Source organism: Panthera leo, chromosome C2, assembly GCF_018350215.1.
Source record: "Panthera leo isolate Ple1 chromosome C2, P.leo_Ple1_pat1.1, whole genome shotgun sequence".
NCBI classification, from domain to species: Eukaryota; Metazoa; Chordata; class Mammalia; order Carnivora; family Felidae; genus Panthera; species Panthera leo.
Window position 1 is genome coordinate 124,643,338 of NC_056687.1, and position 25,888 is coordinate 124,669,225.

The window sequence follows — 25,888 nt, forward strand, 5'->3', positions numbered from 1 at the left end:
TCTCACGGGGCTACAGATGGGAGATTTAGTGAACTGCCATGTTCAGTAAACAATGCTCAATTTGCTCTTTCGGCTATAATTCTTCAAGACAGAACATGTGGATTAATTTACTGATGTTCCTAAAAGCCATGTGTAAAATTTATCTTACATTTTTTTTTGAAGGGGAAGCTCCAGCCTTTTAGTTTGTGGAGGCAGCCAGGTCAGAGCTTACTACTATACTTTAGTCCCTGCCTATAACTAGTCTCATGAAGAACAGGAGTTCAGTGTTAGACTAGACTATAGTAACATAAGGTGCTATATCAGTGAAACATTTTTGGGGAACTGGAAAATTCAGATGACCACTCACTAAACATAAAATCATTATTCCACAAAGATTTTATTCACATCAAACTTGCACAGTAGCAAAAAAAAATCAAAACATAACTAAGCCACATATCAAAGAACAATATACAATAAGGATTTGAATTTCTCAATGGCATTGGGAAGTATTTCCATAAATAACATTTACAATTCTAGTGTTAGATCTTTCAAGGTGTCTGAAGCTTCACAGTGCTAGAATTGATTTTTATCAACACATGCAAAAATGTGCAACATAATAATTCATATTAATGACAGAAAAAAGCACGCCAGTTATTTGTCATTCCAGCACGGCCATGCCACTCTATGTTCTAAAAACAAACAACCCCCCAAATCCGGGTCCCATTCATTCTTCAATTATGCCTTTAGTCACTCTGCTTTATTATATTCAAACAGTCACTGTTAGTGCTCTTCACCACGACTTTCAGGCTGACGTCACTCCCTGCCTGCTGGCTGTCAGGACTGGGGGACGCCCCTCTCCCAGACTCACCTTCTTCCGGATGTCTTCATCGTTTGCTCCTAGAGAGGCATAGAGCTTGAATGCAGCCTGGCGGAGTTCATGAGCGTGTTTTAAGTCATGATCAAGCTATGGACGGGGAAACAAAAGGTATATTGCAACTCAGTCTACATATTTCATTTTCAATAAAACTATCTGAGTTGGAAAAAAATTTTAACCACTATTAAGATATTAGTGCTATCATTGAATTCCTGGTTATTTTGGGGTTCTGTTCACATAGGACTGAGCCACTCCTGTGTTTGTGCCAATATGACCTAGAATGCATGGAGTCTGCTTCTGTCTAAAAGTGGACACCACAACGTTTGACACTGGAATGGTATATGAAAGACCTTTGTGAAACTCTGACCCCTAAACAGCGTTCCTAGAGAGTCGTTTTAGTGGCACTGATGCTTGCTCACACCAGCTCTTTGAAATGCCCTCCTCAAGAACAAGGCACATTCAGGCCTTTCTAGCCTCAGAATACAGCTGGTAAAACTCGAGTGCTGCTACAGTACTTTTAGAAGGTTTTCTTAAACATGAAGAACAGCACTGGCCCGATTTCAGTATTTACTAAGATTTTAGAAAAGAGGGAAACCTTTGTGAAAATCCTTAATAAACAATACACCAAGGTAATGATTGCTATGTATCTATTACAATTACCTGAGATTTATATTCGGAGGCTTTTTTGATACATTTATTAAAATTACCTACTGGTATGAAAACAATTAATGCTAACTTTACACATGTAAAGTTTTTAAATGATCAATTCTTCCATACACCTGTTTTGTCACTAAACCACCATAGATGTGAAATAGAAGCATGTTCTCGCAACACTTTAAATGACTAAATACAAATCGGTAAGTATATAAAGCTTATCAATAATGTACATAATTTTATAACTAATTCACCCAAATGACTACCACTCCAAATGAATTGCCTTTGAAAGGTTCACCTTTATGCAATGATGTTATTTATAACATTCTAAGACCCTTCTTTGAAACTTCCTAAAGAGCTAAGTGGCATATTAGCTACAAAACCCTAACAATGATATATCTTCATCAAGTTAGAGTTTTAAGTTAATTGTTACTGACTGTGGTGTGTGAAGATGAGGAAATAAATCCAGCTGGGTAACATCATTTAGGGTAACAACAGTAGTTCTAAAAATATTTTGATCAAAGCAGTCACTGATGGATTATGGGAGGAACTCCTCAATATACAACACTCATTTTGATGTATAAGTTCTGAAATATCTAAAGTCGTAAGTACTTTCTAGTCATAACATATAGTTAGAATACGGACTTGGATTAACATATACCATGAAAATCATGCATTTATTAACATGCAAGAATTTCCGACTATGGGTCTAGTGTCTATATTTTTATGGTCAGAAACCACTGTATAATCCATCATCAAAAACAGAGGAATAATCTTCTCTATACCAGTTAAATGATTTACACATATGTAGGCCACAAGTTCTTGTAACTATGTTTCCTCACTCTTCTGTCCATCAGAGTATCCCATTTGCCTTGTCTGGACAGTCAACTGAGGGTGTTCATGGGGCCATAGTTAGGACTTGCTCATGTATCTTTATACCAGTGAAATACTGTGTCAGCGTGAGGAAGTCCACAAGGGAAAACAAACAAGGTAGCTGGTTCAATGTAACCCATTACCTGTGCTGCAAAAACAATACCACTAAAGGAAGAGCAGGCACTAACTTTAATACATAGTGTACATGACTAATACCAGTAACAGTGAAGGTTACTTTGGGCCCTTTCTGAGACAGAGAAAACATAAACCCTTAAGAGTTCATTTTATTTTCAATGTTAAATGCCAAATAAACAGTTGCCTGCCAAATGAAGTTTTGGGAAACTCAGGGGCATGAGAAAGGTCAAGAGGAAAGTTTTTAAAAATTTTACCATTGGGACCACTGGCATCAAAAATACAGTCACATTCATGAAACAGTACTGGTTACTAATTAGGAGACAATCAATGCTCTTTCTACCATGACCTCCTTAAAAAAATAAATAAATAAAACTTTCTCTAATTGAATATTGGTCTCCTATGCTTAGAGAAATGGATATGACAAACAGGCTGAGAAGAACAAAGTCAAAAGACATATCTAGCTATTCTAAGGAACTTACGGTTTGTGAAAAAGTTTGAGAAAAGCACAGTTTGGTTCTTGATGGTCTCAAACTAGAGGTTAAATAGTACTTTAGCTGACACTAGCAGGACCAAAACACAATATAAAACTGAAGCAAGGAAAGAGAAGATGACAAAAGTTAGACAGTGAAAGAGAAAGACAATGGCAGAGAGTAAAATAAGGCCACTCAGTCACCTGTCACAGAACACCCTTGACCTACAGAATGAGAATATAACAACATAGATGATTCTGGGAACTTACACAGGATTAGATGATGTTGCTGTAATTAGATGATGTTGCTGTAACTTACACAGGATTAGATGATGTTGCCCAGCTTAGATACACCATTATTTTGGGGGTTTTAGTTGGAAATTAGGGACATAATTTTCTTCCTTCCTGATTTCCTGCTTAGTAAAAACTTTCTGGTAATTACATGAAATAGACTGGATTCAAAAACCCATAAAACATCATCTATGTTATCAAAGATTCCTTCATTTAAAGGAAGATTCCTTTATTTAAAAGGGCTCTGAACTGTAATTATCAATTGGTTCAAAGTTGTGAGCAGTAAGAAAACCTTTTAAAAAAATCCCTTGGCTTGAGCTGCTGAAAAGGAAAACAGAACATACCCTTTTAATATCAGTGATGGCACTCACTGAGCTGGGATACTTGAAATAATCAGCAAGCATGGCAATGAGGTGATCAGTTATGCTAGCGATTCTCTGTAGCTCAACATCTGGTTCAATCAGATAGGCGAGTGTCTCAGCTCCTTCAACTCTCTCCTCTAGTAATCTCTCCTTACTGCACATTCGAACCAAACAAGGCAGTGTCTGGAAGGTAGTGAAATTAATTATTGGTTTTGTGGTAAAGGCAAAAGCTTGATGGAAAGCATAAAATAAGTGAATCAACTCAACGGTTTTTAGTGGCAGTCATGTTTGTTATCAAATGTTTGAATAAAGACTTTCACAGAATAAAAAGGTTTTTTTGGAATGTAAAAACAAAGTTCAGTGTATATTAATCATTTGTGCTGGCATACCCAATCTAATCATACAACAGAAGTGCATTAATACAAACTCTCATCAGGCCTTTGTGATGGATAAAATTGAAACTTTATTGTACAACCTACAAAAGACATTTAAGAATCTCTAATAAATCATGTGTGATGTTTCTGTTCCACCTATTTATTTACTTAAAAGACATCCAGCAGTTTAATCAGGAACAACTTTGCCTTAGAAAAAGTATGCTATCTTTTCCTTAGCGAATAATATGGATGGGATGGCTTTTATTTTTTGTTTGGGGATCAATACCTACAGTTGCAAAATCAAAATACAACTTTAAAAATTCAGTGATCTTACCATTACTCAGATTTCATGAGTTTTCCTTTAAGTGAGTAAAATGCATCCATCACAGTTCCTAGGTTTTCCAAGTAACTCCCTAAAATGACTGTATCTACTAGTCCAATTTTACCTGAGGTCCTTCAAAAATCTTAGTGCTGGTCTTGGTAATTTATCTACATTAGGTCCTTGATAAGAAAAAAAAAAAATCCCATGTATTTATTATTTCTTCTTCTTTTTTAAATTTTGAACATGAGCCGGGGAGGGATAGAGGATCCGGAAGTGGGCTCTGCACAGACAGCAGCAAGCCTGATGGGGAGCTCAAACACATAAACTATGAGATCACGACCCGATCTGAAGTCGGACGCTCAACTGACTGAGCCACCCACGTGCCCCTATTTATTTCTAAGGCTGATGAACCCACTTTAAAGAATAACGTTGAAGTAGAAACTGAAATGCTCTAATTATAGGAGGCTTTCCTCCATTATCGTAGTTAACTCAACGGTGCTTTGCTCCTTCCTAAATTTCTACTGTATCTTTATCATAGAGTGTAGCACTTTATTATTCGCTATTGATTTCCTATCGGGCTACTGTGTGCTTTATAATACAACCCCAGGCTTCCAAGAAAGCCTTATTCTTATTTTCTTTTGAACAATTACTAACATTTATCAATCCATAAATTCACAGATTATTGAATTAACCACTCACAAATACTACACAAAGAAGATGCTATTAACCTAGTTTACCAATATGGAGGAAACAGAGGGGTAAAGCATTTGAATAAATAAACCAAGGTTACTTGCATGGAAGCCCTTAGAATTTTACACAGTGTTGCTTACTTAGGGGGTCCTCAGATCTCATTAAAATAATTGAGTTGCTTCACCAAAGTCTAAACAAACATTAGTCTTAATGCTCTTTAATCCTTGGGTTCATTTTGCACACTGAAAATGAGAGATCTCGCATTCATAAAATGATATTTTATTTACATTGTTCTTTGTGGCTAATAAAACATTTAACATATTTAACATACTGTTATCTTCAAAATAACCCTGTGGAATAGACAAACAAAAATTATTGCTTCCATTTTCATGAGTCACCAAAAGAATAAGGGATGTGACCAGGGTTACCCAAGCCAGTTGGTGGTAGGAGTGCTGAAATGAGACTCGAGGTCTTAGAACTTTTAGGGACAGTCTCTTATGTGGGTTTTTCTGAGTTCTAGTTGCTTTGGACATGTCACAATGATGTTGATGGTTTTCATGTGTTATTTACTTTTCTTTCTCATTATGTCTTTTGATTATCTGCTATGAAGGTGATAAAAAATCTTTATCTGCAGAGCTGGTGAACTGCTTGCCTATAAAACTATGTTGTAAATTTAATGAAAATCAAGGATTAAAATACATTTTCTATTTCACCTGAATTTTACATATTTTTACAATTTCTACATCCTTCTAATTTAACAAAAATGAAAAAGGTGACAGGAACGATTTCATTTTGACTCTTAAAACACATCTAAAACCAATTTTTGAAAATTACATGGCATCATATGGGGCACCTGGGTGGCTCAGTAGGTTAAATGTACAACTTCGGCTCAGGTCATGATCTCACGGTTCGTGAGTTTGAGCCCCGCGTCAGGCTCTGTGCTGACAGCTTAGACCCTGGAGCCTGCTTTGGAGTCTGTGTCTCCCTCTCTCTCTCTCTCTGCTCCTCCCCTGCTCACACTGTCTCTCTCTCCCTCAAAAATAAGTAAATATTCTTTTTTAAAAAAATTAAAATTACATGGCATTTCATTAAAAAGAAAAGCGTTACGTTTTAATAATGTTATTTTATGCTAAGCACACAAACCATGGTGATAAGTGTATAAAAAGGAGGAAAAAAAAGGGAATACCAATATTTATATTCAACACTTAGGACTGTGTAATGTTCACATGTGTTTAGAATTAATTAGCTCACCTTTAATACAATACAGTTGTCATCTGTCCGAATTGCTCCAGCTCTACACATGTAAGTTAAACTGGAATAAGATGGCAGAGAGTAAATTTCTGCTTGTGTTTTAAAGCTCTAAAAGAAAAACTCCCCACCTTTAAGATCTTATGGGTAAAAAAAATAAGACAGCTATTCTTATTTATCTTGAGGGAGAAGGTTTTCACATTACCTTATATGAGGGTCTACCAATTCAAAAACAACTGATAGATCTAGACAGTAAGCCAGATATTTTTCAAAAATACACGCAAAATTGTTTTAAAAATAAAGGATAAGAGGATAAGCTTTGAAGCTAGGTGCTGGACACATTGGAGTTCCTTACGCTTGTCTCTATACTGTTTTGTTAAAATTTTCCATAATATAAAGGGGAAAGAGTTAAAAGTAAATATAAAGTTAACAGTGTCTAAGATTAAATGAAGTTGGGATATTTTAACTCCAAGAAAGGTAGTGTAAGTATCACAGAAGAAGCACTTAACTTGTCACAGAGCTAGCTATCAGAAATTAACTACTAACTCTTCAGAGCTTGCCAGCAATGGTTTTGAGAACTGGGTCAATGATTTGGTTCTACTGAAAAACAATTTACCTTCACCATTATATCTGGCTTTGAATAAGAATAAAATTACTTGGTCCTCCCTAAGTAGGTACTGAACACTGAGCACTTCAGAAACTTAAATTAATGAATTTCCTTTTTGAATTAGATTCCTTTAGTAAGCTGAGGGGGCAGGGGAAGGACTAAAACACTCAATATCCTGGCTTCTACAGAAAGCTATTAAAAAAAAAAATCAATAAAATTTTTACTTAGATTGTTGAGGACTGAATTGTTTATCTTAAGACTTGTTACCCACATTGTTTTTTGAAACCAGTTCCATGAGAGAATTCACCTTACAAATAAAGAGGCAAATGCTCAATTGCGAAGACAAAAAACACACAAAAATACAAAATAGTATACTCATATTAAAAAAAAACAAAAAATTCACGATCCTTTAGTATTTTACTGAAAATTCCTTACTCTCACCAAAATACTACAGAGCCACAAATTCTTAAATACTGGAACTAAACAATTAAGCAAAGAATAGGTGCTCAACCTATTAACGTATTGATAATTACAGAACTGACATGTACTTAATACTTATATGAGCCAGGACATGTGCTAATAATAAGAACTTGACTACCTTATAAACTGTGACATCTCTATGAGAGTTTTATGCTTTGTTTTTCTAAACTTGAGGAAGCCATATTTTATGAAATCATGCCTTGGTTATCAACCTCAACTAATTCTCACTCCATATTTTCACATCTTTATATTTTCTTGTCTTAATCCTTACCATAAATCTGTTAGTTAAATCTGATCTAATTCTGTCTTATTTCAACTGAAATAAGGAGAATGAAACAAAGTAATTTGCTTGAATGAAACAAAGTAATTTTCTGTAGACAGTCTTAGCCATTAATTAAATGAGTGTTGCTGCTCTGCATGCTACTAGTAGTAAGCGGAGTAAAAAAATTCATGCCCATTTAATAAAATGTGAGACAATCCCATGACTTGCAAATTCTAAAATCCTGAAAGAAGATAGGGACTGGAAGTGAGCTAATTAGGCTGTTCAAAAATACTCTTAACATATTGATAAAGCACTGTCATTCTTCCCACACTATCTTGATTTTTTACCATTTTGCTGATGTGAGCTGCATCTCAATAGGTTTATCCCTCTGCAACATCTTCACAAAAATTTGTGGTAATAATTCTCCATCAACCAAAACTAGAAATAAAGCAAAGAACAAGAATTAAGGAATTCTTTAAATCTACAAAGTTCACAAATTAAATCATGTAGATGCCATTCAAAGTTCCAGCCTACCATTTACCAGGGTCATCGATACCTGGGGGTTTTCAAAAGCTAAAACTGAGAAGCATTTCAGTGCTTGCATTCGAACCTGTAACAATAAATAAACAAAAAAAATGCATTTATGCATTTTAAATGTCTCAGAATCTAAACTCTTCTGAAAAAACAAAATACTAAAAGAAGGCCTCAAGGGAATAAAAATAACACCTGTATATCTGAAGAGTAGAGAAAGTTAAAAGCTGAAATCAATTTTGAATGAAAAGAACAGGAAAAAGTGGCAACTAAAATTCAGATAAATTCCTAATCAAATTTAAAAGAACAATGTACAAAACCCGATGTTAGTAAGACAAAGAAAACTTAATAACAATTAATCACCAACTGCCTTTCAAGTAGGGTACTTCTTCCCAAACTACAAACCAGAGAACTGAAGAAAAGACGAGAAACTAGGAACAAATGAAAAAAAAGTGTGCTCTTACAGTCATATACGGGATGGGGTTGGGGCAAAGAGAACAGAAGGAGAGGAAACAAAATTACAGTAAAAATTTGAAAAGGACTAAACTAATTTCGTTTTTAAAACACCCATGAATTGTGCTACTATTCCTCATAACTAGATTACTGAGGCCAAACTCTTGACCACATAACGGCATATTTTACAATTTGTAGGTGCTCCTATGAGAGCTATTATTTTTCACTCTTTCTGTTCAGTTTTCATCAGTCTCATCCTCACTTCCAAGCCTGAGTTCACATGTGATGTTTTTGTGTGCAACTCGAGATTGGCAGGCTGGGCAGCTAAAGTGTGGGGAAGCCCTGTCCCTCACTTTGGCAACGACCTGCTGCCCTAGCATGTGCACACCTAAAATGTGGGACATAAAATATGTCAGTGATACTGACAATGGAGCAAATGTTACAAAAAGCAATGTCACCAAAACCTTTTTCCTTCCACAACCCATAATCTGTTACAGTAGATAAGGAAGCTTGGTGCAGAAAAGACAAGAAAGAAAAGGAGGGAGAATTGAGGGAGTTAAAGAAGACAAAGAGGAGGGGCAGTGAGTAGCCACCCCAGCAATCGTTTCTTCGTGTGCCAGTGCTGACTGCTTCCTGCCTGTATGTGGCACAGGGCAGAGGAAGCAGCTCTCCCCCTGGCTCTGATTAATTTCAAGCCGGGTCCATTCCCCATTCCTATCCTTGTGAGTGCTTCACCAGGATCAAACTTTGGATCTCTCAAGTAGAAAGAACATAGGTAGTAGCAGGCTGCAATACAGCCAAGCACCAAAAAAAGAGCAGATCAGAATCAGTGCAAGAGGACAGAAGACAAAAAGGACTACTGCTCTCTCTGCTCTACTCTACAACAAACTCCTGGCATACCAGCACTAATGTGACACAATTAGGACAATGCCCCATTATTTGCTATAACTTACTAGTTGGACAACAATGAAGTGACACAAGTTTTAATGTAACGTTTGATTATATAACGTGATGCTGTTTACCTATATATAAAAGAGAGTGAAGAAAATTTAATTAGCAAGTCTGAAAACCTTTGACTTTTTAACCTAAAATACAAAACGGAACACATTTTAAATGTTGATATATATGTGGGTATACGCTGTAAGTTTGAGTCACTGTGGCTCAATCAAAGTCCTTTCTGACACAGCAAGCCACTGTTTCCACACACTTCAAGGCAACACCTCATGTGTGGCTTTGGCACTGACATCACAGCAGAGAAAACTGTAAAAATCAATAGCAAATCAAGTCACAACCATATTCTGAATAAAATGCAAAGGCAAGGGTGGCTTTTAAAATTTTTTAAAGAGGATGCTGTAGTATAACAATGCCCCATAACATTTTATTGATAAAATGTTATTCTTGGTCACAATATCTATCAAAGCACCAATAAAATAGATGGGCCTTCTAGATGAAGACTCTAGAAACCAAAAGTAAAGTATAAAAATCTGGCCATAATTTTTAACATCTTACTTTGTAAGATACTGAGGTTAGTAGGTGAGCAATATTCTGAACTGCACCATGGTTAAACAAAATTGTTTGATGATCTGGACCCTGTAAGAGAAGAGAATTAACAGTACATTAAAAAGAGTAATGATTCATTCCAACAAAACATTTACTTAAATGTAGAAAAGCACATCCGCTACAATGCAGAATTCTCAACTACCCTTCTCTTGCATTAATCCATCCTAACAAGGCAGAGTAGACAAGGGGCTGCCATTTCTTATGTCATCCCAGTTCTGTAGAACTGCTGCTTCCTTACCCACCACCCCCGCCCCCGCCCCAAATAATGAAGGGGACAAAGAAGCTACCCTGATAGGCACACGCTGTTTGCAGTTATTAAATAACACACCATCAGGGCAACAGAATCACTGTCAATTCTACATTTCATGTGCACAACCTTCCACTATGTCCACTGAAAATAGTGGTAATCATTCTTACAACTTTAGACTGATGAGCTCATCAGAGGAACTCTAAAACTAATTAAGTGCATGGAGAACTGGACCAAAGCTTAACTCATCTCAATACATCAGGAAAGTTTGAGTAATGGATGGTGGAAAACTAAACACTCCGTACTGAGAAGTGCAAGTGTTTTGGTTTCTGTTTCTATCTGATTTCTTTTTAAATTTTTTTAATGTTTATTTATTTTTGAAAGTGACAGAGACAGAGAAAGAGGGAGACCCAGAATCCAAAGCAGGCTCAAGCCTCTGAGCTGTCAGCACAGAGCCTGACATGGGGCTCAAACCCACAAACCATGAGATCATGACCTGAGCCAAAGTCGGCCACTTAATCGACTGAGCCACCCAGGCACCCCTATATCATTTCTCTTCTTAAATCATCATTTCTTAGCACAGGAAGGTGAAGAAATGGGAAAATTCGGGGGTTTTATTTTTCATCAACAATCTTCTACCAAGCAGTTTACTGAAGATCTTCAAAGTGACAGAAGCTAAAGGTTTATGCAGGGCTTTGAGGGTGCCACAGCTCTTATGTGCTGATTTTAATTTTTTAATTTTTCAAAATTTATTTTATTATTATTTTTTAACGTTTGAGAGACAGAGAAAGACTGAGCATGAGTGGGGGAGGGGCAGAGAGACAGAGGGAGACACAAACTCCAAAGCAGGCTCCAGGCTCTGAGCTGTCAGCACAGAGCCTGACGCGGGGCTCAAACCCACAAACCCTGAGATCATGACCTAAGCTGAAATCGGCCGCTTAACCAACTGAACCACCCAGGTGCCCCTAATTTATAATTTTTTTTAAGTTTAAGTAATCTCTATACCCAGTGTGGGGCTTGAATTTACAATCCAGAGCTCAAGAGTTACATGCTCTAACAACTGAGCCAGCCAGGCACCCCTCCTATGCATTGATTTTATGTACCACCCACCCATTCAATAATGAAGTCAAAGCAAGGGTAAGGATGCTACTTCATGCTTATCATTATTCAGAAAAGAAAAACACAGCAGGGAAACTTGGCTTTCCCTGGACTCACCAAAGGAAACCAGTTGCTAGTCTAGAAAAAACTCTGAAGCCAATTTTTCCAACCCACTCTTTAGCCAAGTAACAACTATCCTGTAGATGCTCATTCTTTCATGGACCAAAGCATCCATCATATGAAGTGGGGAGATTAATACTCACTGTCCTAAATCACAAAACACCCATATTCTATTTTATAGGTAATAATTCTATTAAAAGAGCACTTTAAAAAACAAAAAAACTTCAGTCATTTCTCTCTTAATTTCTATACATTTTCTAACTTCTCCTAATTTCTGATTATTAATTGATACATAATGTCCACACTTTATTCAGGCAAACCCACGTTACATATATTAGGTACTTTCTAATGTCTCACTATTAAAAACAATGCTTTATCGAACTTTTTTTCTAATGTTTATTCATTTTTGAGAGACAGATAGCAGGGGAGCGGCACAGAGGGAGGGAGAAGCAGCTGTTGGCACAGAGCCCTACGCGGAGCTCAAACTCATGAACCATGAGATCATGACCTGACCCGAATTCAGAAGCTCAACTGACTAAGCCACCCAGGTGCCCCCATGCACATTCTTTCTAAGAGCTAGTTCATGTATGCAATATCTGTACTGATGAAGCCATATTATGAAAAAGATGAAGCACAATGCAATTTACTTAACATAACTGGTCCCTGCTGCCTACAAGACATAGTTTTTAAAATCCTTCAATTTCTTTGCCCCAAGGATAGCAGCAAATAATGATGACAAAAGCAGCTCTTCCTCCTCTGTGCTTGTACATAGGATTGTGTAAAAATAATTACAAGGAAGCAATTAGTGACGGAACCAACTAGAGACAGAGCTTTCATTTGTTTCTTATCAAGTCTCTCTTGATCAACCTGGGCTAGTGAGGCAACATCCACAGGGTGGGAAGCAAATAAGTCACTAAGTTTTTAAGCTCCAAAAGACAGGTCTCAGAAGTTTCGGAGTAACCTGTTTGAGAGTGACAATAATTTAGTTCCAATTCATTTTACTAGCCCTTTTTCGCTCCTTAATAAATCAGGGAGAGAATTTCAAAGATATAATTAGGATTAGCTCATAAGACAAATGCTTTAATTATCCCTTTTTCTGTCTCCCCCTCCCCCAAAGTATGTAAATGTATTTAATATTGAGACCAGTACAGCTGACCCGTGAACAGTGGATTTGAACTGTGCGGATCCACTTCTATGTGGATTTTTTCAATACACACAGCACAGTACCATAAATGTATTTTCTCTTCATGATTTTCCTTATAACATTTTATTTGTTCTAGCTTACTTTATTATAAGAATACAGTATATAATACATATAAAACACAAAATATTGTAAGAAAACAGTATATAGTACATACAACACAAAATACTCAACTGCTTATCAGAAAGTCTTCCAGTCAATAGTAGGCTATCAGCAAAGTTTTAGGAAGTCAAAGGGTATATGCCAATTTTTGACTGAGCAGGGTTTGGCACCCCTGACCCTTGCACTGTCCAAGGGTCAACTGTATATTCAAATTTGTAAGTCTTAAGTCTATAAACTAAACAACACGAAAGTAAAAGGTTTTTATAGTTAATGACTATACAGAGATCATTAAATCAATTATTTTCAAAGATTCACATTACTAATCAGTAGAAAAATTAACATTTTATTTTGGGCTAATTATCACTGGGTTTATAAATGCTATTACGTTTCCTAAAGTCTAGTTGTATCTCAGAACACTTAAATTTGGTCCTTTAATTACAGTGGCAAATGCTAATTATTATTAGCATATCAGCTAAAAGAAAGCTGAGTTAAGGTGATTTTCTCTGATAACATCTTCAGTTCTGTCAGTGGCATGAGGATGCTGAGTGTAAGTTCTTTCCAGCAAAAGAACCAGTGATTTAATGGTATTCTTTCATCCACGATTTCAGCTAAAAAAGCACTGAGAAGTTTTAGATGAGCAAGCCTAAAAGGACTTAAAAGTTTCTGATGAGTCATTCTAAAAGCTATTGGAGGGGCGCCTGGGTAGCTCAGTTGGTTAAGCATCTGATTTTGGCTCAGGTCACGATCTCACAGTTCATGAGTTTGAGCCTGGCAGGGCAGAGCCTGCTTGGGATTCTTGCTCTCTCCTCTTTCTCTGCCCCTCTCCTACTTGCACTTTCTCTCCCTTTCTCTCTCATAAAATTAACGAACATACTTAAAAAAAATAAGATAAATAAAAGCTATTTGGGTAACTTCTGGAATGGGATTATTCACACTTCTCACGATGTAACAGTCATTTGACATGTAGTAGTTACACCCCCAGGTCCAACTTTCAGTGCCCCTTTGGGATTACTGTGGTTATAACTAGTAGATGCTGTGCTCTCAAGCACTCATCGCAGAAAGATTTTTAACAAGGCACAGGAGTTCTGGAGTATCCTTCTTTACCTATCTTCTCCGGCTGGCTAGAAGACTTCATTTCACTGTTGGAAAATTCTACACCTTGTTGAGTTCAGCTCCTTTTTAGCAAATGAATTGCAACAAAATTGTCATTTTTCTCAAAGGCTATCTTTGCTCACCTCAAGAGATTAAAGGAGTGTTTGATATCCCTGGTCCTACGAGTTAGCTTACACACTGTCAAATCAATCTGAAAAGTAAACTTCAAAGACTTTGATAAAATTCTTAAATTCTAAATGTCTTAAATAGAACTGAATAAGCTGTGAAAGTCAGCTAAGATTTGGGGATGGGAAGTGGTTAAACAAACAATAATGATACTTTTTGTGGAACCAAGTGATTTAATTTTCATTTCTTTGGGAAACTGATCTAAAATAGCATAGATCCATGATCTTCCTAATTTCATATGTTGGTGTTCACTTCTCTTTCCTATATTTCCTATAGTTTCCCAAACTCCTTACTTTGTCTTTGTATTATAAATATAGGTAGGTGAGTAATGCTGTCCTGAAAAACTTATAGAATCATCAGGCAACGAAAAATTATTTGTTTAGAAATTAGCAAATGTGTAGAAATTATGAAAGTTCCAAATAGATAATCACCCATGGCTATCAAAAGAGTACACTCAGTATATAAACTAGTAAGCAAAATAAGTAGCACTTTATGACACTGTTAAGTTTAGGTTCAGGCCCTTTTAGGAACAGAAATTTCTCTCAACAATTACCACAGAAGAATCTCCCACTTCTCCGCATAGGAAGGACATCACTTAAAACAATTTCCAACAATGAGAGTATGGGGAAATAGTCATGATCACATACTACTGGTAGGAGTATAAAATGGTACAACCCCAAAACAAGACAGTAAATATATGGTAAAATTACAAATGCACACACTTTGACTCAGCAATTCCGGTTCTTATAAAATGCTTTACACAAGTTATTTCTGCAGCATTGCTTTGTGATAATGTAAGACTGGAAACAAGGCAAATGTCCAACAATAGATAACTGGTTAAACAAATTATTGTATATAATATATAGTGTATACAATATAATTATTGTATATAGTATTTTACTATATTGGACATACTATATACAATACTATATATATATACACACAGTATATATATATATATAGTATTGTACACTATATATACACACACTATATATATATACATACATATATACATATATGTACATATATACACTATATACATACATACATACATATACACACTATATATATGCATACATATATACATATATGTACATATATACACTATATACATACATACATATATACACACATATATACACACACATACACATATATACACACAGTATATATACATACATATATACATACAGTATATATATACTATATATATACACACTATATACATATAAACTGTGTGTATATATATATAGTGTGTATATATATATATATATATATGTAGTATTGTATACAGTGTATATTGCATACAGTAAAATACTACACTACTATTGGAAAAAAAATGAGGGAGCTCCTTATGTACTGACATGGGGTAAGTTTTAAGTTAAGAAAAATGCAAGGTGCAGAACAGTATGTATGCAATGCTACCATCTGTGTCCCAAAAGGGAAAGAAGAGATATATACATAGGTCTGCTTATATATGTATGTTATCTCTGGGAGGATACACAAGGATGGCACGTCTTCTGAGACCATTTAAGATTTTACACTACAGAGAACATTTATTCTGGTTCTTACTTTACAGCAGTGTGAGAAGATCTGACAGATGTACTCCTGGGTGTAGCGGGACCTGCTGAGCAGCGCCATGAGATGTGGGATCACCGTGGCATCCTGCAGTCAAAGGAAAAGAGAGCACGGTAACAAGGAACTTAGGCATTGTGAATACACCTAACCAATTATTTCCATGAGCAGGTACATATGCAAGCTTCTTAGCTTAATCAGTCAATCAAGTCTCTTTAAGGAACACAGCAAAACAAAAACAACACAGTCCCCAAAACTGTTCAGGTAAAGGACAAGGAGAGGGGCTTCAATATTCATCCTCAACAACAAAATACAAGAATGGGAAATTCTCAATTTCTCTCCAATAAACAGCCTACATCCCCACAATAAAACAAAATCATTTCAAAAGACTTGACAGAAATCTGTTCTGAAACCAAAATGTGAATAAGATATACAATAATAAATAGCCTATAAGGAGGAAATATATAAAAATAACAAGCGACAGTTTTGATCTCTGAGATGTTGCAGTCAGTATCAGTAACTAGCAAGAATCAGTATCAGTAACTAGTAAGAATTATGATGACTGTAGTTAGTTAATTTCAATCTTCACAAGACAATTTATAAAATATCAACTTCTCACTTAGAGCATGTTCTCTGCCTACTGCTGACACTTAGCAAGACACATGATGGAGCAGTGGAAGAGAGGAGAATCTGCCCAAACTGCTGCAGGGCTCTCCAAGAATCTCTTTTTTCTTAGGGTGCAAAGGCAATTAAAAGTTGAAAGGTATTTAGACTGAACCACAGATGGAAAAAGAGACTTAGCTCAAGCCTCCTAGTCAATGCTGTCATGAGTCCTGGAGCTATATATCCCAAACATGAATGTGCATGCAAAATCCCAGGGGATATTCAGTATGTGCAGATTCTGATTCTGTAGGTTTGGAGTAGCATCTAAGCTCTCAGATGCAGCTGATGCTGCTGGTCCATAGACCACACTTTGACAAAAGACAACAGAGGGCAAAGAAGGCAACTTAAGAGTACCATGCTGGGGGACACCTGGGTGGCTCAGTAGGTTAAGTGTCCGACTTTGGCTCAGGTCATGATCTCATGGCTCACGGGTTTCAGCCCCTCATTAGGCTCTGTGCTGACAGCTCAGAGCCTGAAGCCTACTTCAGATTCTGTGTTTCCCTCTCTCTCTGTCCCTCCCCCACTAGCACTCTCTCAAAAATGAGTAAAAACGTTAAAAAAAAACCTTTTTTTTTTTTTTTTTAAAGAGTATGTTGGCATGTTGGGATGAACAAGATTTGGGGTTTCCCTTAGAAAGAAAAAGAATGCCCAAGATATATAACAGCTAAGTAGGAAAATAGAAGGCTGCTGATTTCCTTTAAGTAGAATCTTTCCCTTGGCTTGTTAGTATAATCCTCTATATTATCATAAGCAGTTTAAAAACAAAATGAAAAATTTAGAAAACTTCAAAGAAAATCACAGAAAGAAAAGGAAGAGAGAAGATGAGAATGTCAAGCACATGTCTGTTTTTATGGGGGTGGGGGTGGGGGCAATGGTTACATTGATAGAAGACAGGGAAACAAGTAGCAGCTAAGAAAACAGGCAATTGAAAGGATGATACAAGAGCTTCTCTTAAGCTCCTGAAACTACTTCCACCTCCTTTCTTTCCTCCATTGCTCGCTCATCCTGCAGTTTTCCTGTTACACCTGCCTCCTTTCTGCCAATTGTCTCACAGATCTGCAATTTATAGTTGATTAAACAAAGCAAAGAACAGTTGCATAATTTGCCCAAAGGCACCCATCTGACAAAAAGGATTTCAAACTAGACATCCTGTCCTCTTCTAAGTGGACTGCCTTGTTTTTCAGTCTACTGCCTGAGTTGCTATGCCTGCTAGCTCTATACAATCCAAATCACAGACACCAATAAATTAAAACACTGTCATTATCCTATGCAACACTTTTCACAGACTCACATTGTCTCTGAGGCATAAAACTGAGATGTTTCATAATTTAGACATTCTCACTGTGAAAGCCACTTAATGTCCCTGAGCCTAATTGTTCTTATGTAAAAGTTAAGTTGGTATAAACCAGTTTTCCAAATTATGTACCATGATCCATTAGTGGGTCATAAAATCATTTTGGAAAATGAGGAGGAAGGAGTTAAAACTGCTGGCCAGGATCAATTCCTCACTGTTACCGGGAATGTAGAGAAACTTATAGGGTAAAGAAGACAAGTGATTGGTTTAATCTCTTTGTAAACATCAAAATAGGACCTTCAGGGAAACTGACATTTATTAGGAGGAGAGTTCTTCTCTGTATAAAGCTTTGTGGAGGATGTCCCCAATTTAGGACAGCTTAAAGCATAAATCATTAGTTCTCAAAGAGTGGTCCATGGACCAGCAGCCTCTGAGCTACCTGGAAACTTGTTAGAAAAGCAAATTCTCAGGCCCTACCCCAGACTCACTGAATCAGAAAGTCGGGCAGTAGGTTCCAGCAATCTGTGCTTAATAAACCCGCCAGGTAATCATGGTCTATGCTCGAGTCTAAGAACTGTTGTACTGAACAGTATCGATCTATGAAGAATAGCTCCCTGAAGAATACTGTACAAATTCCTGATGTGTAAAATTGAGATGTTGCATAATTTAGAGCTTCCCTGCTGTGTGAAGTGACCCATGAACCTCACTTACAGACCTTATGCATCATTATGGGCCAAAGGAGCATGTGTCCAATGTGGGGAGGATGGACTATAGAGACTCATGACATTCCATCCTCCCCCTGCTTGCTATGCCTATGCCTCTTGATTGCTTATATTCTTGAAATATTCGTAAATTCTAGATAAGAACAGTAATGTGTCCTATCTGATTCTAGATAAGAACAGTAATGTGTCCTATCTGACACTGATTCTTTGTGTTGGCTCAGAGAAACACAACCAGTGTATTTTTAAGAACAAGAAAGGTTAGAATAGAAACCAGAGGGCATCACATTTATAGAATTGTTTTGTGAAGACTGTCACAGGAATATTCTTTCTGTCTTCACCCCCCCCCCCCCACCGCCCTGCATCCCCTTTCTCTCCCTCTCCCTGTCTCTGTCTCTCTCTCTCTCTCTCTCTCTCACACACACAGTGTGGCAATGGAAAATGTATTTCTTATCATGGATTATAGGTCAGAGAGTTTGAAAAATATTGGCCTGGATAATGTTCGTTAAGAAGTCTTATGTAATCAATAAATAAACGCCCCCTAATAATCCCTGAGGTTTTTGAAATCTATTGAATGACTCTAAAGATCTCCAGATTCTCTCACACATGTTCTGATTCTAGCCTGGCAAACAAGCCTCCTATAGGCTGGTTCTGGGTCACCTCTCCAGTTGAAACTAACACTGATGACTTTCCCACATTAGACTACTCTGCCCACCGCCCTGCATATTCTTACACAGATCTTTCCTAGAATGGCCTCTTTCCTCTCCACTTCTCTAAATCTTATCCATTATTCAAGATCCAGGTCAAATTCTCTGTAAAGCTGACTCTGCTGGATTTAACCTAGAGTAAGTACATTAAATATATTGTCTTTAATTTGGTATTAGGAGATCAAAATGGGTTTTTTAAACAGCTTATAAATTCCTCAAGGTCTGATACTATCTTCCACTTCTTTAAAAGATCTAGAACATCTGATATCTGCCTACTGGCAAACACTGACATACTTGAGATTTTCCCATAACATAATTATGATGACTTTTGAGATGCCGAATAAAGCAGAAGTAGGTTGTTAGTGAAAGCTAACTGATGATTCAAACACTTCTACAACTCACTGTATACAGTAGCTCCTCTGGAGTGACGGGACTGGTGAAGATGGTGCGCAGGCACCGGAGGCAAGCTTCAATGAACTTCAGGTCTGGAGACAGTAGTCCTGTCAATAGAAGAGAGATGTGAGACTCCTTTCAATCCGTATTTTAAACACTGCAAATTGATTCTAATTTTTACTTGTACAAAAATGACTTCCTTACATACCTTGCAGTAAGGCAGGGATAATATGGCAATCTAGAAGAGACTTGACGTTGTTTTCAGTACCCATAGCAAGACTCCCCAATACCACTGCACATTCAGTTTTCAACTCTGTGCTTGAGGTTTCTTGCTGAAGCAAGTACAATAATCTAAAAAGAAGGAATTTGACAAACAGAGGAGACTAAAAAAAATTAAACACAAGTAAATTAGCTAAAAGTAATGTGACAGAAAAATGCTACCAATACATCCCACATACTAAAAGTATGGTTGGTGAGCTTATAGAAGGCTAGGAAATGGTCATTTGTTTATATCAATTACTAACTTAATAAAGGAATATTTGGGTAAAAAATCAAGAAGAGAGTTTATTCATTTTGAGCCAAAGAACTATTACATACAATCTTAGAATTTATCAGAACTATTATTCTGAAATTTGTCCACAAGTAGACAGAGCAGCACCACAGTCCATGTTATCTTCCACTCCAGGATATGAAGACTCTGGACAGTCAAAGCCAAGTGCTGTCAGATCTCAAATTCAGACTAGAAAGGGACCTGGACTATCCAGAGGTATAGTTCAGAGATCACAGAGGTTTAGCCAGAAGAAATAATCAGAGTCCTTGTGCAACTCTTCAAGCAAGGAAAACTCTTCTTTCCCCAGTTCTCCCATTTGGGAAACCAGGAGATCCTCTCATTTCTACCCCAGCCCTGCCTGTGAAGCAAATATTCCCTAAACTCTAATCATCCACCACTTACGACCATCTCCTTTATGTTCTACAGTAAAACACACACATTCCTTAAAGTATATTTACATACACTGAACACTAATCCCCTAAGAAAGGCTGCTGAGAGTTTTATGGTTACCACAGCATATATTTGAGGTCAGTTATGATAAAAACAATAAAGCCATCCATCCTGCATCAAAAGACAGATATGAAGAAAAGAAAAAAACAAAGTATTAAAAATTCTGAATAAAAAACTTATAGCCAGTGTACATAAAACTTAGTTCTGAGTACCAAAGGCAAAGAGAAAGTTATACAGTTATCACTGTCTGCCAAAAAGAAGCTTATTTAGTTCATCAGACAAAAGATCAAACTTTCTAAGTTAAAAAACAGCAAATTCTAAAAATTAGAAATTAAAAAAAAAGCAGGATTAAAAATCAAGCAGGAATTTTTGTCAATTTATTTTAAAAAGGTTTTGAGAATCCTAAGAAATTATTATCCAATCATATAAAACTGCCAAAGCTCTCTGAGGAGATAGAGAAGAATCAGGCTGGTATATATTGTCTATCTACCCAACACATCTTTATTATAGGGTCAATGATCTTCCTGAATTTCCAAAAAGTATTAATATATTTGCTTCATATTCCATTCTCTGGTATTTAAAAATTCCTAAAGATATGCTTCATATATTTCAAAGCATTTATTTTAAAAATTAAGAGGCTTTTAAAACAAGATAGACAACATAGAAAAAAGATGGGTCTTACAGAGGAGAATGAGAAACACATCAGAAACTTAGTATGAATAGCAGAAAAGGGGATGATAGCAAACATACCTTGGAACAGCTCCTAAAACAATGAGATTGGCTTTCTGCTTGTTGTTTCCAATTACAGCATTTTTCATGTCTCTGAATTCAGGGGAAGAGAAAAGGGCAAGGGATGTTGAGACCTCACAGAAACATCAATGATCAATTCTTTGCACTTTATCTTTACTATGCAACATCTTGGATTGACAAGTATAAATATCAGTGACAAAGTGAAACCCCGATCCTTTTTCACCTGGAGTACCAAAGGGAAGAACAGAGATAGGTACTGAGTGAACCTGAGGGCTGTAATACAGGAAAGTAGGGGAGTGGGGGAAGTGGGAGATACCCTGAGCACTCATAAAAGACTTCCAATACAAAGAATGTTGAGTTCTTCAGAAAAGGCCCACACATTATATCTAACGTTGCTTCAGGGATCATGATTTTGTTCCTTTCTTTCCTATTTTTCTGACTTCTTTGGGCTGATTGTTTCTTATGGTTCCATTTTATCTCCTTTTATTGTCTTATTAGCTGTGCTTCTTTGAGTTTTGTTTTGTTGCTTTTTAGTGGTTGTCTTACAATTTACAGTATGTATGTTTTAACTTATCACAGTCAGTCTTCAAGGAATATTATCTTATTTCGTTTGTGTTCTAAGAGCCTTGCAGACATATACTTCCATTTTTCCATCCATTCTTTGTGCTATTACTGTCATACGTATTTTTTTAATTGGTTAGAAATAACAATATACTGTTACTATTTTTTTAGTTAAGCAGCCTATTACCTTTCAAAGAGATTAAAAAGTAAGAAAAAAACCCTTTTATTTCCCACATATTCACCCACATTTTTTATTGTAGCTACACTCAGATCTTTACTTCCTCAGGAGTAAAACTCGATTCCACAAGAACAGTATCTCTATGAATGACCAATTGGTTCACAAACACTGACTGGTCCCAAATGACAGGTTGAGAAAAAATAAATAGCTCCATGTAAACAGAGTACTACTAATAAGATGATTAATAAAAAATACCCTCATCAGTCAGTAGTTCTATCTTAATATAAAACACTAGAATGCTAAGTGATTCTACACAGCAGTGGTTCTCAAAGTGGGGAAGAGAGGATTAAAGCCCCATAGGGGCATTTTGGAAGTTAATGAGGGTGTGTGGAAATTTCTGGCCATAGTTTTACAATTAGAAAGTGTTTTTTGTATACTTTTAAAGAAAATGGTATTTTTCAGTATTGCATTTGTCCTGTAAATAAAAAGAAGATTATACTTTTTATTATAAGTTATTTCATTTTGGGAAATCAGACCACCAGCACAGTGTCCACTCACAGTACTAGAGTTATCAATACCATACATCAGTCCACATTTTCAGCTCCTGCACTCACACTGCTGAAGTTTTCTAATGTATTCATGACTAAATGTTTACATATGGAAACATTATAAAGTATCTTAAAATTTTTTTTCACTTATACTGTAAGCAGGGAAGGCATTATATTATTTTTGGAGTTATATATGTGAGGAGTTTTATTATTACTAATTTAATTTCAGGGTAGTACAGGCGTCATTAACAAATATTTATGGGGGGGATCACGTCTGACAGTGTTAAGACCATCAGTATAGAGCCTCAAAGTTCTTAGCTCACCAATTTCTTTCGTATCCCCAATAAGTTCCTCTACATTCTCACACAGTGTCTCTTTTGACTCTTTCTAGGCAACAGAGCTCTAACATATACAGAAATGTTTTGTCAACTTTGAAACTTAGAATCCTAAAAAATTCTATAATTGGTAAACCATGATTTTGTAGAAAAACAGTGGAAAACAGGGAGAAAAAGCTACTTTAAAAAATCAACAAATGTTATAGTCAGCATGTGTTTCCAATACCAACCAAAATCATCGGCATTAAAAACCCTGATAATAATTATAATACCTTTTCTCCTTAATTACCTTCTTCAATTATGGCAGAAAAATACTGCTATGATGCAGTGATGTGCTGAAAGCAGATTCTTGCCACAAGTTTTTGAATGGCATTTTCCCAAGTTTGGAGCCAACCACTGTTGGCCTAGTCTTCCTCCCAGTAGCTCAGTGCCTGAAGGTAGGTCTATTTTTTTTCAGGGCCTTATCTGTTTCTCTCTATAAACCATCATTCAGATCTTCTACATGGTTCACAGGGGAAAAGTAAGAGTATTTTTTCATTTATGGGGACTAAGCTGAATGAAGCTTACTAGGGTTTTAACCAAGTTCTGATAGACAATTATAAAATCATGGGATATCAAAGCCTCACAGAACAAAGCATAGGCTTCTACCTCCTTATGGAGATTTACTTCTCAATCATCAACTTATAGACCCTAACTTAGCAGTTTACCATTTACTTTCGTCTTCTTGCCTTCTCTTAATGTGTTCTGTCTATACTAATGTAGCACATCCATTTGTCCAGCAGATATCTATCGAGAGCCTATTTTTTTGCCAGGTACCATTCTCTATTCTGGAATTCCCAACAGGAACATTTCCCCAGATTTCTCTCCACTCTTCCTAAACTAAGCAGAAATGAGGTGTCCTTACATTACCTTATAAATGTGTTCCAAGTATCTGAAACCTCACAAAAGTAAATGTTTTTATAGACAAAAGCAAACCAAACCCCCTCCAAAACCAATCTTCCAGTTCTCTTAATAGTTCACAAAAAAGACATGAAGGAGGTAGCTGGTAGTTACAGAGTAAATGCAGACTGAAGAGAATACAATTACTAAAATGGACCAAGGTCTAAAGAAAATAATTCTTGCTACAGCTTTCGTAAGTAAAATAAATATATCTATGGTACATAATGAAGAGACCTTAACACCCAGCAAATAAATTCTCGTCAGGTGTTAACTATAAAGGGATACTAGAAGATCATTTCTATGAAATAGTTACAACCAAAAGAAATAATCATTAGCATATATACTTATCTGTAGCAGATCTAAATATGGTATAAGATTAAATCTCAGAGCCAGCCAGAGTGTAGCTATTTTCTCTCTCTTCTCCTTATCCCCCCTCTCACACCTTCCTGTGGCTAACTTTACTCATCTTTCAGGTCTGATCATAGATATTCATGTCACTTCTTCCAGGAAGCTTGCCCTGACAACTCCCAGGTCTGGGTTAGGTGTCCCTGCTAGCTACCCTCTATCATAGCACATTCATTATTTTGTTAGGATAGAGGTCTATTTCCTCTTGGGAGGCAAGAAAGCTAGTATGACCTGAAAATATCAGAGAGGTTACTATCAATGGATCACAAAATGCACCACAGAGAAATCCAGATTTCTGTAAAATGCAAACTCACAACTATCATCCAAGATGGGAGCACAAAAAAATTATGCAAAACTTATATACTGCCTTGAAGTTTACAAAGCATTCCATATCTATTATTTTATTTAATCTTCATCACAATCTTGAGTAATATTAACCCCATTTTACTGATGAGGAAGCTAAGAATCAGGTTTGGGGCTTTTCTCAGAGCTCCACATTAAATGATAGAGCCAGTCTCAATCAATGTCTTTTATGTCAAGTGTTTTTTCCTTTACCTCCAGCATATCAGGCAATCAGAACAAACTGATCAAAAAGAAGTCAGCTAATGTATTTCCTTTTTCCTCCCGTGTTTCAATTTCACATTTTATACAAGATAAAAGCATTTCTCATTTTAAAGATATCCTTTTCCCAGTAGATCAAAGGAATATATCTCATATATACCAACTTTTTAAAAAATGTTTATTTTTGAGAGAGAAAGAGAAAGTGTGTGCATGCCCAAGCAGTGGAGGGACACAGAGAGAGGGAGATAGAGAATCCCAAGCAAGCTCTGTGCTGATAGCACAGAGGGGGCTCGAACTCATGAACTGTGAGATCATGACCTGAGCTGAAATCAAGAGTTGGACGCTTAACTGAGCCACCCAGGCGGCTCTCATTATCTACCAACTTTTAATACTCAAAGGAAAAAATGCCCTACTTATATACTACTGAAATTCAACAATTAAATTTTGAGCTCAGCACTGTGTTAGGCTCTATAAAGAATACGAAAGCATCACATAATGGGATGTTTGAAGAGTTTACAATCTTCGTGGGGAGATAAAAACAACACTAACAATGTAAAGCAGTGCTATATTATAAATCAAGTGCTTATAGGCCTGAGATAAATAGATGATCAGACAAGCTTACCAGGTTTTTAGGCAATGGCAGGAACTAAATGAACCTCAGAAAACGGCCAGGATTTAGATAGTGAATGGGAAGGGCAAATGGAAAAGCCATTCATAGAAGACCATATTGGAAATGAACACATCATATTTCTAGGGCAGGACCAGGAGCCTAGATTAAAAAGAAGTGTCCCTTTAAAGTGGGAATACTAAGCAGAACATAAAGAAAAGTGATAGGGAGAAGAGACAAACTAAAGAGGGATAGATTAAGGAGCAATCAAGTTTCCAACAGAAAAAGCGTATCAAGGAAGCAGTGACTAAGGAAGGTAAGCTGAATGTGGATTGGATGGGAATGCAGATAATACTAGAGTCAAGAAAGGGAACTAAACGGCTGATGCCCTTCCTCTGTGGTCCCATAACTACTACCCTGTACTTATGATTACCACAGCATTC

The 25,888-nt window shown here is 36.5% G+C and overlaps 1 protein-coding gene across 2 annotated transcripts in view; it reads right to left on the minus strand.

Moving 5' to 3' along the window:
* Nucleotides 1-25,888, minus strand: part of ARMC8 (armadillo repeat containing 8) — a 110,218-nt gene that overhangs the window by 48,741 nt on the left and 35,589 nt on the right. For both annotated transcript variants that reach the window (XM_042954288.1, XM_042954287.1), the window contains exons 3-12: nt 21,312-21,383; nt 19,770-19,912; nt 19,571-19,668; nt 15,783-15,875; nt 10,114-10,194; nt 8,155-8,230; nt 7,968-8,058; nt 6,275-6,335; nt 3,620-3,820; nt 848-943 (exon numbers count right to left, since the gene is read on the minus strand). In XM_042954288.1, coding sequence (XP_042810222.1) covers nt 848-943; nt 3,620-3,820; nt 6,275-6,335; nt 7,968-8,058; nt 8,155-8,230; nt 10,114-10,194; nt 15,783-15,875; nt 19,571-19,668; nt 19,770-19,912; nt 21,312-21,383 — 1,012 coding nt within the window. The remainder of the gene's footprint in view (nt 1-847; nt 944-3,619; nt 3,821-6,274; nt 6,336-7,967; nt 8,059-8,154; nt 8,231-10,113; nt 10,195-15,782; nt 15,876-19,570; nt 19,669-19,769; nt 19,913-21,311; nt 21,384-25,888) is intronic.